This window comes from Microtus oregoni, unplaced genomic scaffold, assembly GCF_018167655.1.
Source record: "Microtus oregoni isolate MIOR12 unplaced genomic scaffold, Mior012 000003F_ref0000135, whole genome shotgun sequence".
NCBI lineage: Eukaryota > Metazoa > Chordata > Mammalia > Rodentia > Cricetidae > Microtus > Microtus oregoni.
This window is the reverse complement of record NW_024543062.1, coordinates 69,316,979-69,335,224: the sequence shown is the minus strand read 5'-3', so window position 1 is coordinate 69,335,224 and position 18,246 is coordinate 69,316,979. Positions and strand designations below refer to the sequence as shown.

Genomic DNA, 18,246 nt, shown 5'->3' with positions numbered 1-18,246 from the left:
CCATCTCTCCAGCCCTTAAAAGCAAGTATAATATTTGATACTACCCCATTTTTGAATTGAGGCAACCAAAATCCAGAAATACTGTTTTGCAGACCCAAAGTCTATACAAACACCTGATCTTACGCACAACCCACTAGTGGGATAAAAATGTCACGGCACAGAATTAAAATGGCAGCGCCCTGAACATGCGCGGCAGTTTGATTATTTGCAAAGAGCTTTAGCACACATTTTAAAAACCATTTCCAGACAGTAACTGAAGTGCAGTTAAAGACTTACTGAGGGTTTGCTTTAGTGGTAGGCATTTCACATCTGCTCGCTCCTTGACAAGCTTACTTTCCCAGTTAGCATATGAGAGGGCAAATGCTAGCAAGCAGAGACTTAGGAAGTTGTGGAATCAGAAAAGTGCATGGCTCAGACTCTATTTCAAGCACATAGACTCCACAAAAATGTCTATTATATCTGTGCTGGGTGAAAGTATTCTGAGGTGCCCAACTAGAGAAAGACCTGCTACAAATGGCAGATCTCAACCTCATTTCAAAGTAGGAACTGTGCCAGCAAGATGGAGATACTAGTGCTCCAAGAAGGGAGGACACAGTGAGGCAGGAGACCACACTGAGGCCTGAGGACCAAGAGCCTCCTGTTGGTGCACTTGGGGACTGGAAGAACTCACAAGAGAGCGAATGGATTGAGCTGGAAATTCCTGTTGTTACCAGGTAAGAAGCCAAGGCCTGAGACGGCGAGTCTTCCACTTGAATTCTTCCTCCATCAGGAAGCAGAGAACTTCAGGAGAATGCTGCCCCATCCCAACAATGACAAAGACTAGATAACCTACAAGGTAAATCCTAACTCTTTTGGAATCCATGAAAGAGACCAGATCCACAGTAGCCAAGTAAACTTAGCTTCATCTATCAGAGCTGCACGGAGGGGGTTATAGGTGCTGAAAACTGAGTAAGTCCTTAAATAAAGGACAAGTATGGCTAACGTGTCAACTTTGAGTAACTAGGAATCTCCAAGACAAGGAAGAAAGGAGTGTTTGCAGTCCCTGGCCTCCCACCCCCCAGTCCTGTAAGGGAAAGACAGGCCCTCTGTGGTCATCCAGCACAGCAGAGAGCCTGCTGCACCATGCTCTTTTTTGTATCTTTATATAAAGCTATTGTCTTCCCAAGACTGATAGGGGAAGTGGGGAAGTAAACTCTCTACCGGTGGGAAGGAGCCCACACTGACACCAAGCCTGCTGCACTGGGGAGAGACCGGGAAACTCCCTCCAGTGAGGAAAGTGATGATAGAAAGAAGCTTGAGCCCCACAGGGAAGGGGCATGGCTACAGTCTGAACAGGAATGTCCTCTACAGGCCCCTGTGTTGTAGACTTGGCCAGGTGGTAGGTGCTTGGTGGGGAGGTGCTGGAATCTCAGGTGGTGAGGGCCGGTGGGAAGAAGTAAGCCTGGGAAAAGAGGGTTTATCTTTCACCCCTTCTTTACTCTAAAGTTCCGGGGCTGCCATGAGGTGAGCAACCTCTGCCAGACCAACTATACCTCAGCTGACAATGTATGACAGGCTCTACAAATTACCTTCTAAAGACTCTTGCACACAACTTCCACTAGAGGGCATACTTGTAATCCAGAACCCACTGGATTCTTTTTGAAACAATTTTAATTATAACCAAATAGGAAAAGTTTGTAAGTAATAATGTTCTAACAGAAAAAAAATAACATTTTTTTCCTAATTAACAATACGGTACCTGGATATTTCACATAAAATCAACTGCAGAATAAACAAGGTTAAATCCAACGTAAAGAAAGCCCGGAACACACACTGCTATCACGTGCTTTTATTTAGGCAATACTTCTTTGGTCACGTTCACTTAACTTATTGCAAAAAGTTTTATCATTTGAAGTTTCTGAAAAGATTTTCCTATTATTTCAATCTAAAAAGTTAGTTTAACAGTGTCTTCAACACTGAGCCAAATTAAACATAAAATTAGAAACGTTGCTTATGGTGGATTGCTATTTGTTGCCTTAAGAGCTGCTGGGCAAGAGGGAAACTGCGGTTGGCACTGGAAAGCTAGTCGCCCACCCAGGGCTAATGAACTCAGGAATCTTGGAGGAGAGCCTACAACTGGCACTTTGCTAAATCAGTGTAAACTCTAACTACATTCTAAATGTTTGTCCTTATACCACAGACATGGATAGGCCTCAGCCCCCATCAACCAATCAAACTGTAGATTGTAGAGTCCAGTTCCAATGGGCACATCTACAAAAGCACTCCAGCACCCAAGGCTCAGGGAACACTGAGTGGGGGAACAGTCTTCTCCAGGGAAAAGCATACTGATTGGTTATCAATACCAAGTGGTCAGCACTGAAATCCTGAGTAACATCATACAGACTGAGCAGGTTGTATTTAGGAGAACACACACACACACACACACACACAGCACACACAGAATGATGAATGAAGAAGGAGAAAACAACTCTGAAGGAAGGTGGGAAGGGATGTGTGGGAAGGGAGGAAAGAAAAGGAAGAGGGAAACAATATACTTACAATCTCAAACTATAAAAGAAATACATAGTTATTTGTCTTATGTGAAACTTAATTTACAAAACTCAGTATTCTGAATACTTACTGGCATATCCCTCCCCAACCCACACCATCACAAGTGACTCACCTGTCTTGCTGTTTACTTGGGAAGAAGCAAATGGCTACTTCTATCTGTCTAACTTTCTCCCTATTTTAGAAAGAAAAATCTTGCTGTGTAATTTAGGCTGGCTTTGAACTTGTGATTTTCCTGGTGTGTGTCACTACAAGTGGCAGCTCTATCACTTCTTGACACTTCCTGTGTCAGCTGAATAGGAAGTGCTACCATTTATTAAAGAATCCACTGAATTCTTATAAAGGAAACTTTGTCATTAATACGTTAACATATTTTACCCACAACTTCATATGTGTATCTGTTTTCTTCTGGTTTTCTTATTAGCTATATAATTTAAGAGCATCTAGTTTTTGTATTTTAGGTTATACTTAAATTATATCTGTAGTATGTTAAATATACATTTTATTATCTGCAAATATAAACTATCTGATTATCATATTTGGTAAAAAGGCTAACAATGGCGGGATTTCTTTTACATTCCCATACACTCAACTGTGACTATGAAATGTTTGGCTTACAGTCTCTGTGAGCCAAAAATCTGGATGTATATGTACAGGTGTACATCTTAGGGCACGTTTTTTAAAACAAAAAGTATACTGCTGATCAATTATAAACTTGTCATAGATATTCAAATATGATAGAAATGGTTTGTAGAACTGGGTGATGGTGGCGCACACCTTTAATCCCAGCACTTGGGAGGCAGAGGCAGGCAGATCTCTGTGAGTTCAAGGTCAATCTGGTCTACAAGAGCTAGTTCCAGGACAGGCTCCAAAGCTACAGAGAAACCCTGTCTCGAAAAACCAAAAAAGAAAAGAAATCGTTTGTAAAACGTAAAAATTTAACATATAATGAAACACAGAAACACCAAAATTTCATTTTAAGTGAAACTAATAGTAGAGAAAACATCTTATCAATCCCATTTTATAATGAAAACATCCTCATTATTATTTACGGAAGAACTATATAAGTATGTGAACCAATTTCACAGCATGTGGCAGTAACAGGACAGCAGACCTTGTTCCGGCTGTAAGCAGCGTACTTGGGTGGAGTCCTGACTATTCTTATCGTCAAGCACACTGTGTGACACTACACTCTGTGACATCACACCGCAGAGGAAATGCTGGCCTTTCTTGGAAAGATTTTTACAAACTACCTAGATGGGAGAAAGGGAAAAACTCAAGTGGATTGGCATTTGTCCCAGGCATGAAACAGTTAAAAGCGATATATGTGCCAAGGATTTAATCAGGCTTTGCACCGAAAAGCTTCTTCAGTCCTCCACTTCCACAACATTTTGTCACAGTGAAATGCCTTGCTTAGGGCCATCCATCTGTTAGGAGTGACTCGTGGTGTGGCTAAGCTCTTACGCTTGTGCAATAGTACAGCTGTTAGTTGAGTGCGTGTGTGTGTGTGTGTGTGTGTGTGTGTGTTTGCGCGCGCATGCGTCTGTTTAATTGTTAAACTAAGCAAAGAAAGGTTAATGTTTAAAGTGGAGCCTTGCTCAGGTTTATAGACTAGAAAGCATTATTGAAAGGGATTTCTCTATTATTCTTAAAGATTTCTACTGCATTTTAGACAATTTCATATGACAGACTAAGAATTAATGGTCTGATATTGTTCCCCAACTCTTCAGGATTCCATTTATATAAAATTGACAAAAGAAGGGAAGTACATGGGATTAAAACTGCTCTGCACCATGACCGATTGCAGTATTCTCACTGGACCAAACTGGCCCGATTTTCAATAAAATCAGAGAAGGCTCCTTTCCCTGGAGTCCTGTTAGGCTAGGGCGGCTGTTAGAACTGTCATCTCCGCACAAAAGGGAAAGGCCTGGGCTTTACAAATGTGAAGCCTAATTGGGAGATCTTCATGGCTGTACCCTTGACATTTATTTAAGCCTCATCAACAAAACATAAAATAGTCATACTAATTAGCAGACCAGCACACAAATTACTATTTGTTGGAGGTGGATTATAGATTCACTGTCTATTCCAAAGACAAGCAAAGTAATGGGACAGAAATATCTAAATTCCTTTCTATGGCATTCAGATTATAAACTTTGCTTATGTTAAATAAGGATACATTCTTAGAATTCAAATGATCACAATTCATTTCATATTCTGAAAAAGAAATGAAAACAAAGTCTTTCATTGGTGAGCCCTGGTGGAAACTGGAAAAGCTGCATTCTTTCCACACCTGGGTCCATGTCTGATAATTAAATGGATTCAGACTGGAATGAGACAAGTCTATCCCGAGTCATTTCTTAATGTAGCTGATAATAAAACAAACATCTTACAAAGTTATAGATAAGAGACTTATTCATAAAATAAGATGTATATTGCTTCTCAAACCATATGCTAAAGTCAGCAGTCAGCACCCCACTTAGAATGAAGATGAATACCTGCTACTTTGGAAACCACAGTATTGTTAAGTGCTAAAGACAGGAATTTAACAAGAGAAGAAAGCCAAATAGGGCCATTGTTACAAAGGACCTGGCCCTCAGAACACATGTGTACATATGAACAGCTGCCAATTACAGAGTACCTATTATACTTCATTATATTGTATCCAGTTATCTACAACTTCTACAGCACCCTAGGAAAATAATGTGTAATATTATTAATTAAAATGCAGGAAGCAAGAAAGAGGGATATGTTATTTTACTAAATGTCAAAAGCAAGTTCCTTTTTTCAAATCACGTTCAGGCTAGCTCTGCACTGGGGAAAGATCACTGAGTTATTGGCAATGTATTGTATTTTGGGAAATTGCTAAGTGTGGGTCTAATCTACTCTTATGCACCACACAAAGTTACCTGTGAAAGCAGTATATATGGGAGCTTGTTTAAATGTAATAATATTGCCATGTATATAAAAATATGTTATATATTTTAAGTACATACAATTTAAAAATCTATTTCTAGAAATTAACATGAACCATGCAAAAAGAGAAATTAGTAAATTATAATACAAATGTTATATTCTGCTATAAACGGAAATTTTAATATTAATCTATGAGGAGTTCTCATATTGGGAAAAGCATTCCTGGGATGAAAATGTTTCTATCTTAAGACATCCTTTGAAAACAAAGATATCATTGTTTTTTCCCATCAAAACAAAATCTGTTTTCTAGAGTAAATATCATTTAAGTATTCTTATTATGGAGCCAGTAAAAACTTTTTATGAAAGTGATTTTAAAATGCTAAAGCTTGAGAGCAGTCAATATCCAGTCAATAATCGAGCTTATTAGTGACGTCAGAAAGCGAGTAGGGAAGCTCTGGCTTGTTTACACGTCAGCTAGAGAGCGACTGAGTGGCAGCAGGAGCAGTTCCCCACACATGCAATAGCTTCATTCAGAGATATGCTTTGATCACAATCATAATTTGGTAATTAATTCAGAAATTAATAATAGTTTATGAAAAGTCAGCTTAATAAAAGGAAAAAAGAAAAATTACTCAGTTTGCTACAAAAATAGTACCATGAGCTCATAATATCTTCATGTTTTCCTTCTGTTTACAGCTGGTAGCTAGGAAAAGTCCTGGACACAGTGGGGGGAGAATTATCAGATGAGCAGGTCTTCTTCATGAAGGCCTGCAGCTTTCGTCTGCCTTACCAGCCTCTCTCATGGCCAAAGACTGCCAAACTCACATTAAGGCCACAGTTCCCATGCCCAGGTCTTGCTCTGTCTTGTCCTTCTGCCATATGATGAAAAGTAGCAAAAAGGATGTTATGAAACATGCATGCCTTTACCTCGGGTCTCCAGCCTTCAGACATTTAAATGCCTTTCTGTTCTTTCCATATTATTCCAGCTCAAGTATTCTGTTACAGTATACACTGGCTAAACCACAGATATACAAAACTACTTTATCACCATGGCATTTCACACTACTGTGATTATTAATCCTGCTTGTTTCTGTGATGGGCTTCTGAATCATCACTGCAGGTCTGTGAGGCATTTCTAGACTGACTGGGTCAACTAGAATAGAACCTGACATGGGGCCATAGCTCTGTAGCATTCCTCTCCCTCTCTTCGTAATTGTGGGCACAATGTGACCAGCTGCCCAAAATCCTGCAGCATTCCCTCCATTCGGTGGGTAACTGCAAACCATGAGCAAAAATAAACCCTCCCTTCCTTAAACTGATTTTTTGTTTTTTTTTTTCTAGAAACAGAAAAGTAACTAATAATAAATTGGTACAAGTAGCAGTGTCATTGCTGTGATAAACCTGAGTATGTGGCTCATAGGGCTTTGGAACAGTTTTGTAGGAAGAATGTGGAACTTGGGGTAGACCAGCACTTGAAGGCTGTAAGCAGAGACTATCAGGCCATTCTGGTCAGACACTGGAAGATAGGAGAGCTAAAAAAAAAATGTGTACATGGAGGATCAGCTCATGAAATTTCAGAAAGAAGCAAGGGCTGTGCTGGGGTTTGGGCTAGTGTCTATTCATGTGGTAACGACAGCAAGAGTCTGGCCACATTCTGCCTGTTTCCCGAAAACCTGAGTGCGGCTGGATACAGAAGAATCAGACTAATTTGTATGGTGGAGGAAAGACCAAGGCAGGGTAGCATTCTGGCTGTGAGCCGCTCTTCCCTTGTCTAGTAAAGATGAATGATACAGAAAATATGTGGTGTGTTAAGGAAACGAGCATTGACCAGTTTCCAATCACAGAAGAGGCAGGCACAAAACAGCGGAAATTGCTTCAGATATCAATGACATAAAGAGAAACCTGGACTCTACACTGGGGCAATGGAAATATTTTAAGGGTAAAACCTAATCTATCAAGATTCCTTGAGAAAATGCAAGTGTATTTGAAAGTAGAGAGACTAAACTGAGAATATCAACAAAGGGATTCTAAGCTCTAAAGGAACTACCTAGGCGTTTGCTTTCCTAGGGTCAGATGCTGATATCACTGGGATCCAAGGGAGTCAGGCTCCACACACAAATGCCCTCTGAACTTGGCAACTTTGCTCACTTGGTATGGTTTTGCAGGTATAGAAGATGGAGGCATAGGGGTGTCAGGATGGTGTCACACCAGAGTTCTAGAGAGCTGCTGAAGAGAGGCCACTTTATAAACTAAGAAAGGATAAAATGCAGTGGATAGCCCAGAATCTGGAAGATGCCAAGAGCTTGAAAAATTCACTGAAGAAGTCTGAAGGTCAATATTGCAGTTGGTCCAATGCTCTGTGTGCTCCAGGTTACAGAGCTGGAGGGAAGGGGCTACTCAAATCTTTACTGAGATGATTCTATCATGAGCCCCAGATGCAGGACTTGAAGCTGCAGCATTTAGTGTCTGCATCAGCCAGGTCATTACTATCCCACCAGACTTCCTTTATGGAATGGGTTGGATATTCTGTACCATTGTATATTGGAAGTACATTAGTTAAGAGATTGCCTGGATTGTCAGATGAGAGTTGGACTTTGGGGTTTTAAATAGCATGGGGCTGCTAAGTTTTTATGGATTTTTGAAGCTGTACTGAATGTACTTTGGATTATGGGACAACCATGGGCCTATGAAGTCAAAAGGTGGAAGGTTATGTTTTTAAAATGACATGTTTGGGTGTCAAGATGACAAAATCTGGAGATGAAATGGTTCATATTGATTTCTCCATTGATGGTACCTAGAATCCCATGAAAATAACTTCTGAACATGTCTGTGAGAATTCTCTATATTGGGTAGCTTTTCTAGAATGGAACCATGCAATGGGCTGTGATCCCAGAGTGAACTATTAAAAACAAACAAACAAACAAAGCAACAACAACAACAAAAAACAAGTAACAGGATTCTGTTGTCAAATATTTGTACACTGTGTGAAGGTGTATTGCTGTGATTGGTGTAGTAAAAAAGCAGAATAGCCAATAGGCAGGAGGGATATGTGGGTCTTCCTGCAGAGTGAGGAACGAGGAAGAGGAGGAATCTAGAGGTGTGAGGAGAGAAAACAGGAGATGCAAGATGAAAGAAAGGTAAAAAGCCACATGGTAAAACACAGATTAATAAAGGCAGGCTAATTACATTATGAGAGCTAGTGGGACAAGCCTAAGCTAAAGACGAGCTTTCATAATTCATAAGGCGTCTCCGTGTCATTATTTGTGAGCCAGCGCCCAAAGAAAAATCCAACTCCAGCATTCCTTCCATTCTGTTTTCTTGCAATGAATGGAATGTGATCAACCTCGAACACCCGCCATCCAGAATTTCCTGTACCCTTAAACTGTAAGCCAAATAAACCGCTCCTTTCTTAAGGCGCAGGTCCTTTTCTGCCACTAAAATCTCATGAGCCACAGATAAATGCTATGACCATCCTGGCTGTGAACCTTGGCAGATGTCATAAAAGAAACTTCGTAGGAACTTTGGATTTGACTCTAAAGCTGATTTCTAAAGGTGCCAAATAGACTTAAATTTGATATACAAGGTTCAATTGGTTAAAACCTTTAGATGCACAGGGTGGTAGTGGTGCACACATTTAATTCTGGCACTCGGGAGGCAGAGGCAGCCTGGTCTACAAAGCTAGTGCCAGGACAGGCTCCAAAGCTACACAGAAAAACCCTGTCTCAAAATAAAAATAAAAAAATAAAAAATAAAAAACTATTCTAAATACAAAATAAGAGATAAATACAGTAGCCTATACTAAATACAAAATTAGAGATTACATTGCTATTTTTCTAGACACTTTGCCACTTTGGACAATATTTTTAGTAACACCAGCATTTGAAAAGAAGTTTTACATAACAACAGCAAATAAAATATCTAAGTCTAGAGAAAACAGACATACAGTCCCAAGTTTGGCTTCATGACCTTTCAAATTTACTATGGAGAAAAGCGAGGTACTTTAAGTAAAAGTGATCTTTCAATGTGTGAGTTTTTCCTAGCTGGTGATAAATGATGCAGTACTCTTCCTCAGTCCTGGACAGGGCAGGGACTCAGGGCTTCCTGCTGCACATGCTAACAGGACGGTTCAATCCAGCGTGTTTTCAGACACAGCTCCTGATGAACCCATTGAGGATCATCTGTAGAGTAATTCACCCTTGGGTTTCCACATATTGTTTTAATGACTGGACGTCAGGGTTTCATTTTATGTTTGCAGTAAACAGAATCTATTAATGTTCCTTGTCACATTCATACTCCACATAATCACACACTTAACTGTCTCTCAGACTCACCGGACTATGAACTCTTTGAAGACATAATAAAAAAAAAGCAAGTTAGGTATTCTTTATGTAAAAGGCTTGAGATCGGCAGTGTTTTATATTTTGGACCTATTGGGGGCTACAATATCTGTACATACTACTGAGACACTTTACAGACATCAACTATCCGAATACCATATTCTTTGGACAGCTTCACACAAAGTCCAATGGTAAATTTAGCTAACATTTTAAGAATATTATGAAAAGCTTATGCTTTGTATGTGACCAGGTACATGAGATTATTTGTAGGGCATTCCAGGTCTGTATCAAGATGGAATTTTCATACTAGGGATATCTAGTTCTCCATTGACAGCCATTGAGTGTACATTGCTCTCGCTTGATCAATAATGCTAATTTTCTTATAAGAAAAATACTAATGGTTCAAGTTACTCCTAAAGAATTTGTTCAAATGATGTGACCTGAGACTGGAGGCACAAAGGGCATCCTTACCTGGGAAAGATTATGTTTCTCTCTGTCTCCTCCCTTTTCACTGTGTAATGTGTAAACTGGTGTATACTGTACCAAACCAGAACAGGTCCCATAATCTTCCTCATTGTCCTACACATGAAGAAAAGCAAAATTATTTTGCAATAATCCACTCTTAATTAAGGTTATTTGATTAATAAAGTATCTGTTAAACATGCAAAGAAAAAATAAAACCTTAGTTATAATTTTAAAGAATCTTCAAAAGAAGAAATAATGATTTTCTATAGTATGATTTAAAAACTTAAAAAATAATCCATACTTTGACTTGAAATGAAATTTATAAAGATAAATGTTTACCATTACGACAATGGAAGATTTTAAGTAGTTTGTTCTCAACTCAAAACACAGTTGTTAATAAAACTGCAAGCATGTAATGTGTAACCAAAGCAAACACACAAATATGGAAATAGAAACATTTGCATGATACCTTCAATACTCATGGGTTCAAAATCCAATTATTGTATGTGACCTTTTATAAATTAGGAACATTCTTCAATGTAGTAACTACCATTGGAATGAACCTATAAAACCAAAGGGTGGCATTTCTTGATTAATTCCAACCCAAAGATACTTTCTTAAAAATAGTCAGCTTGAAGAAAGATCTTCAGTAGTACGTTAAAGGCAATCACTTTTATGATACCTGTTAAAAGTATCTTTGAAGATCTCCACATTCTGTGATAAAATATGCAAACAATAAAGGGATTATTCAGTGGATTTATATAGAATATCAGAGAGTTAGTTGCCAGAGGGCTTGTTATAAAAATACATTCTTGAACAAAGAGAAAAGCATATTTCTAAATATGCTTTTAAAATATAAATAAGCCATTAAAACATAAATCTCACACGGTTTGTAGAGTAGGGACTGCAAAGTCATAAAATCAGGGGGAAATAAATAGCCTGAGAAGATGGCACACCTTGTGTTTCAGCTTACTCTTCACCTCTCGTAGTCCCAGTCTGGCCTGGCTCTTTGCCTAGAAGATGAGAGTAAGTGCATTTAGCTTCAGGTGCTTCTATTACTGTTTACTAGATAAATATAAATATATTTATTGGTATATCTCAAATATATCTAGTTTTTATTTTTTCACTTATTTGTTATCTCAAATAAGCATTGCTAACTATCCATATTTGTTAGAAAAGAAGCAAATTATACCCCAACATTATTTCCAAGGATGCCATTTAGTTACTATTTTATTAAGCCTAAATTGTTGATAAAAACAGGCCAATATGTACTGTGTTGCATACAAACACACAAAGGTTAACATTCAGCCTAGAATCAGTCCCTTATTAATTTAAAATTATCACCAATGAGAAAGAGAGACAAAGGAAATCACAGCATCAAATTATTTGGGCAAATATTTACATATCAAGAAATTCAAGCAATTTTAGAGAGGATTACTAAAGTGCTGTGTCAGACAGAGATTTACTAGCACAGGTATCATAATGGTGTGGGCTTGTGGCTAGTTCACACAGATATTTGCCAAAGTCATTGAAAATTTTCACACTATCCTCACATATCTCTGGGATTTGGCCTTACGATTGAAGGTCTCCAATCTGGCTGCAAATTAGGGGGTGCAACTTAAAATAACTGGGACTTTGTTGGCGGAGACTTTGTTGTACCAGAGATTTCTACTCACAGTGTTGGTTGTAAACAGAGGGAGGGAGGCCTCATTTGTTTTGTGTTTCCTGACTGTGCTGGCTGCTCAGATACATGGCACTGTTTATTGTCACAACCTCAAGACTACACTGCTATCAAGACACGTTATAAAGAAGGACAGTGACCGAGGAAGACTAAGTCTATGTAGCCTAGATTCAAATCTGGGCTATATTTAGTTATGAACTCTAACTCCTCCCCTTTTCAAAGACGAAGGAGCAAATAATGTTTTTAAAATACACAAGTATTTTAAGCATCACCAAAAAGAGGGCGGCATAAGTCTTATCTACAGACACACAGTCTGGATGTCAGCTCCAAAGCCTTTGCCCCCACTAACCTGTGTAGCTTGATAAGCTGTTTTTTTTTAATTGAAAAAAGAATTTCCGCCTCCTCCCAGCCTCCCATTTCCCTCCCCCTCCTCCCACTCCTCTCCCTGTCCCCCTACTCCTCTCCCCCTCCCTCTCCAGTCTGAAGAGCAGTCAGGGATCCTTGCCCTGTGGAAAGTCCAAAGTCTTCCCCCCTCCATCCTGGTCTAGGAAGGTGAACATCCTAACTGGCTAGGCTCCCACAAAGCCAGAACATGAAGTAGGATCAAAACCCAATGCCATTGTCCTTGGCTTCTCAGCAGCCCTCATTGTCCGCCATAGCTGTTTTTAAGGGAAGTTAAAACATGACTCTCAAGTTGCCCATTAACAAGTGTGAAGCCCAGAAGACCAATGACATACAGATAAACACTCAAGCAAAGTTAAGAAATGAATGCAACAATTATTTCTGTATTATTTAAAACAAACTGAAATACATTACAGTAAAGATAATTTCAGAAGCCATTTAACACTGAAATATATCCTCCAGGTTTTCATTATTTTTTAGAGTCAATAAAGACATTTAATTCTTTATTTTATTTGTAAAACAACTAAACCAAAGGCTCCTATTTTCATCCCTATGTTGTGATTGGTTAAAGTATATAATTATTAAGGAAAAATGCTTTTCTTCTCTCTTAGAATTGAGGCCAGAGTTGCTTTGCTCATACTATTCTCTAGTTGGCACAAGTATTTCCTAACCTGTCACACTGTTTTCAGATCGTCCCTAGTATAGAAAATTGAACCTATTGTTGGTCTCTTACACAGTTTCCAAATTTGTCCACCAGTTAATTCTAAAGTCAGCCTGGAAGATGGAATAATATTTGCATCTCCCTTGCAGCTTACACAAAGTTGTGTGTTTAACTAATAAAATGATCTAACAAAAAAGATACTAAGATCATTTAGCCAGATCAAGCATTTCATCTGGTGGCGCTTCTTTTGTTTATGACTGTGTGTCTGTTGCCTCTTAGTTTTGTTTATGGTTCCTATTTGCATGGAAAAGAACAAATTTGGTGAGCTTAGAAAATTTCTCAGCCAGATATAATATAGAAAACCTTATAACTGCAAGACAAAAATCATATCCACTTTAATGAAATCACAGACAGTAACAGTTGGGCTGTGATGTAACACCATTCTGAGTGTCTCTCTCCCAGTACCTTTCATGTTCTCTACTCTAACTCAAGGTGAGCACAAGTCCAAACTCAAAATAGTTGTCTTGGGGTCTCTATGACTGTGGTAAAACACCATGACCAAAAGCAACTTAGAGAGGAAAGGGTTTATTTCATCTTGCAGCTTGAAGTTTAGCAACCAGGGATGTCAGGGCAGGACCTCAGGCAAAGCAGGATGCTGAGGGCAGGAACTGATACAGAGGCTATGAAGGAATGCTGCTAGCTGGCTTGCTTCTCATGGCTTGTTCAGTCTATCTTACATCATCCATAAACTACCTTCCCGGGTACACTGCCCACAGTGGCCTGGGCCCTACTATCAATCATCAATCAAGAAAATGTGTTGCAGGCTTGCTCACAGGCCAATCTGGTGAACATACTTTCTCAACTGAGGTTCCTCTTGCCAAATGACTAGTTAGTGGGCAATCAAAGTGCTTTTTAAATAAATAACTGAAGTAAAAACATGTCTCATAGTTTTGAAAAAATAGCCATTTAGACTGAAGCTAGGTAAACAAATGCTGTAGTATCCATATAACAGAAACGAGGACCGATGTTTCTTGCAATTTATGGTCAAACAAGAAATTTCAACATATAAATTTCAAAATATGGACATTCCAGAAGGATCAGCTTGGGGTAAGAAATATGACAAAAATGATTTATTCATGTTCTTCAAACCTTTTAATTTATGAGATGTGATCACAAGATCAGTGTGGTTTATTCTAAAGACTCTGTAGATTAGCCTCCCTGGTATAAAATGTATTCTTTAAAAAAGATTTATTTACCACACAAAGGGTGATTACATTTATAACACAATTTTAAGTCAAGATTACTAGTACTAAACATTTATTAAAGTTTATTATAATGTGAGCCATACAAATATTTACTGAGAAGGTAATTAAAGATGAATTCTTATAAAACAACACCGCCCTGTAAGCTTTAGAAACAAAGAATATACATAACCATTAACTTTGAAAAGTCATTATTTTGAAGTTCACCGTCTTGAGATCAGTATGTTCAAACGATGAAAGTGGTGAAGTAAATACTACAGCTCTTACAGGAGCAAAGGAAGGACTTTACCTTTGGGGGATTGAAAGAAAAGTAGGGAAAGAAGGGATCTGAACTAGGTTGATGTGGGAAGTCCTTCTGTATATGTGCTTTTACTGGTTACTGAATAAAGAAACTGCTTTGAGCCTATAGCAGGGAAGAACAGAGCTAGCCAGGGAAAACTAAACTGAATGATGGAAAGAAGAAGGCAAAGTCAGGGAGAAGCCATGAAGCCCCACCAGAGACAGATGCCAGACAGAACCTTGCAGGTAAGCCACAGCCACGTGGTAATATACAGATTAAAAGAAATGGGTTAATTTAAGATGTAAGAACTAGCCAATAAGAAGCTAGAGGCCAAGCAGTGATTTAATTAATACAGTTTCTGTGTGGTTATTTTGGGGCTGAGCAGACAGGAACAAACAATCACCCTCCTACTACACCTTAAGAAAATTCCATTAAAGAAGAAAATAGAAACATGCACAAGCACACACAAGCACACACGCGCACACACACACACATGGCCCCTGATGTTGAAGAATTGAGGCTGACACTTGTCTATGGACATGTGTCCACACAAGCTGGGGAACCTTGGTCACTGGCACTCATGGGTACATCCTCTCACACATGGATAAATAGAAAACACTTTGAATTTACATGTCTACCTTCTAGACATACGTGTAATTTTACTGGCAAAAGTTTGAAATTCAGAGAGGAAACTTACGAATTTGTAGGCAGTCCGTACAGCAGGGGTGGCTTTGGTCACTGCTGTATTGAACAATGCACCTCCTTTCTGAAAGAAGAGAAATGTTTTTAAAGACTTGTGTGAAAAGCATTTCCAGGAGTACAGAAAAATACTTGTAAGTTGAAGACCTGTGCAATTATTTCCAGTCCTTTTAAGAGTTTGTATTTTATACTAATTTAAAACAGGGTCTAAATATTCTACTGTGTTCTTTTATTTGGTGTAAAGCATCAGTTAAGGGTCAGGTCATTTTATCTCTGAAGTATGGCTAGAAGAGTAATGTGGACAATACTGAATATAGATTTAAAGTTTCCCAGTAAAAAGAATATCATGTTTATCAGCTGGTTTGATGTTGGGCAATAAAGAGTTTTCCTGTTTAAAAAAACATAAAAGAAAACTATGTTATCCAATAAACCTCATCCAATCGTGCCACTGCACCTTAGTCCTCTGTCTACTTTCTGTTGCTGTGACATGGACAAATACCGACTTCTAGAGGACAGGATTTATTACATCATACAGGTTGGAGTCCATCATCAAAGGAAGCCAGGATAGGAGCTCAAGCAGGAACCTGAGGGGAGGAAGCTGCTCACTGGCTCCCACCCAAGTTCATATTCAGCTGCCTTCTTAAACCTCCCAAGATCACAGTGCCCAGGTGGCACTGCCAACAGTAGGCTGGTGCATCACTCCCTAATCAAGAAAATGTCAGACAAACATGGCCAATATAAAAGTGGCCCTTGCTCCATTGAGGTTCCCTCCGCCCAGGTGTGTCACGCTGTTAGAAACTAACCAGCACACTGGTGTTTGGAAGGATAATACAAAAAGAAAGGCAGATGTTGGCTTTAAATAAACATTTTATTTATCTGAACTAAATATTTTCATTTTAAAATTTCCTTTATAATTATCAACAAACTACAAACAAAAAATATGCTCAAAGTATGATAAAATATACACATTTCAAACTGAATGGTGTTAAGTGTAGCCAGAGTACTTTCCCTGAACTTTTCTCTACACCTTCTAGAGGAAAAAACCGAAATAACCAAAGCCTGATGCTTACCTTGACTGTATGCACCCACTGTTGATACGACCTCGGGCTCCCTAGAACATAAAAAGTTAGATGCCAGGAATCATTGCTAAAACGTGAACCTAGAAAGCAGAGCTGGCGCAGCTGGCCCTCCTGTGAAGTCAGCACGGGGTTCTAGGACTGAGTGGGCAGTAATAGAGCAGTCAGGACTCACACTACACAAGCACTGTTCCCAATTCACACTTGAAGCTAAGGCTTTGCTATGTTCTCTCGTTTTTATATTTGCTTTTCGACGGAAAATAGAACCTTAAAATTCAGCATGTCTATACTTTTAAAAATAATTTTTAATGTTTTATGTCCATTGTTTTAAAATGTATATTTTATACAGCTAGGTACACTTAAAACATTTCAAATGTAAAGAAGAATGAAGAAATAACTGTGAAACGTAGAAAATTAGGACAAAAAATTGTTTTGTATTTTTTATTTATTTTTTATTTTTTTTAATTTTTTTATTTTTTAATTTATTTATTTATTAAAGATTTCTGTCTCTTCCCCGCCACCGCCTCCCATTTCCCTCTCCCTCCCCCAATTAAGTCCCCCCCCCCTCAGCCCGAAGAGTATGTTCCCAATAGAACATCCCCATTGTCTCAGTGTGTGGGTGCACCCCTTGCGGTCCTGAGTTCCTTGCTCCTGCTCTCTCTCCTTCTGCTCCTGATTTGGACCTTGAGATTTATGTCCGGTGCTCCAATGTGGGTCTCTGTCTCTGTCTCCTTTCGTCGCCTGATGAAGGTTAATATTCAGGAGGATGCCTATATATTTTTCTTTGGGTTCTCCTTATTTAGCTTCTCTAGGATCGCTAATTATAGGCTCAATGTCCTTTGTTTATGGCTAGAAACCAAATAATAGTGAGTACATCCCATGCTCCTCTTTCTGGGTCTGGCTTACCTCACTCAGGATAGTGTTTTCTATTTCCATCCATTTGCATGCAAAATTCAAGAAGTCATTGTTTTTTACTGCTGAGCAGTACTCTAATATGTATATATTCCATACTTTCTTCATCCATTCTTCCATTGAAGGGCACTAGGTTGTTTCCAGGTTCTGGCTATTACAAACAATGCTGCTATGAACATCGTAGAGCATATACTTTTGTTGTATGATAAGGCCTCTCTTGGGTATATTCCCAAGAGTGGTATTTCTGGGTCCAGGGGTTGGTTGATCCCGAATTTCCTGAGAAACCGCCACACTGCTTTGCAAAATGGTTGCACAAGTTTGCATTCCCACCAGCAATGGATGAGTGTACCCCTTTCTCCACAACCTCTCCAGCAAAGGCTATCATTGGTGTTTTTTATTTTAGCCATTCTGACAGGTGTAAGATGGTATCTTAAAATTGTCTTGATTTGCATTTCCCTGATCGCTAAGGAAGTTGCGCATGACCTTAAGTGTCTTTTGGCCATTTGAACTTCTTCTGTTGAGAATTCTCTGTTCAGCTCAGTGCCCCATTTTAAAGTGGTTGATTAGCCTTTTACGGTCTAGTTTCTTGAGATCTTTATATATTTTGGAGATCAGACCTTTGCCAGTTGCGGGGTTGGTGAAGATCTTCTCCCAGTCAGTGGTTTGCCTTTGTGTGTTAGCGACAGTGTCCTTTGCTTTACAGAAGCTTCCAGTCTCAGAAGGTCCCATTTATTCAATGAGGCCCTTAATGTCTGCGCTGCTGGGGTTATACGTAGGAAGTGGTCTCCTGTGCCCCTGTGTTGTAGAGTACTTCCCACTTTCTCTTCTATCAGGTTCAGAGTGTTCAGACTGATATTGAGGTCTTTAATCCATTTGGATTTGAGTTTTGTGCATGGTGATAGATATGGATCTATTTTCATTCTTCTACAGATTGACATCCAGTTTTGCCAGCACAATTTGTTGAAGATGCTCTCTTTTTTCCATTGTATACTTTTAGCTCCTTTATCG

The 18,246-nt window shown here is 39.0% G+C and overlaps 1 protein-coding gene across 3 annotated transcripts in view; it reads right to left on the bottom strand.

Annotated features, from left to right (window-relative positions):
- Dennd1b (DENN domain containing 1B) overlaps nt 1–18,246 on the bottom strand; it is a 234,093-nt gene that overhangs the window by 34,619 nt on the left and 181,228 nt on the right. For all 3 annotated transcript variants that reach the window (XM_041648352.1, XM_041648351.1, XM_041648353.1), the window contains 4 exons: nt 16,321–16,361; nt 15,249–15,317; nt 11,222–11,278; nt 10,272–10,379 (listed from right to left, as the gene is read on the bottom strand). In XM_041648352.1, the coding sequence (XP_041504286.1) occupies nt 10,272–10,379; nt 11,222–11,278; nt 15,249–15,317; nt 16,321–16,361 (275 nt within the window). The remainder of the gene's footprint in view (nt 1–10,271; nt 10,380–11,221; nt 11,279–15,248; nt 15,318–16,320; nt 16,362–18,246) is intronic.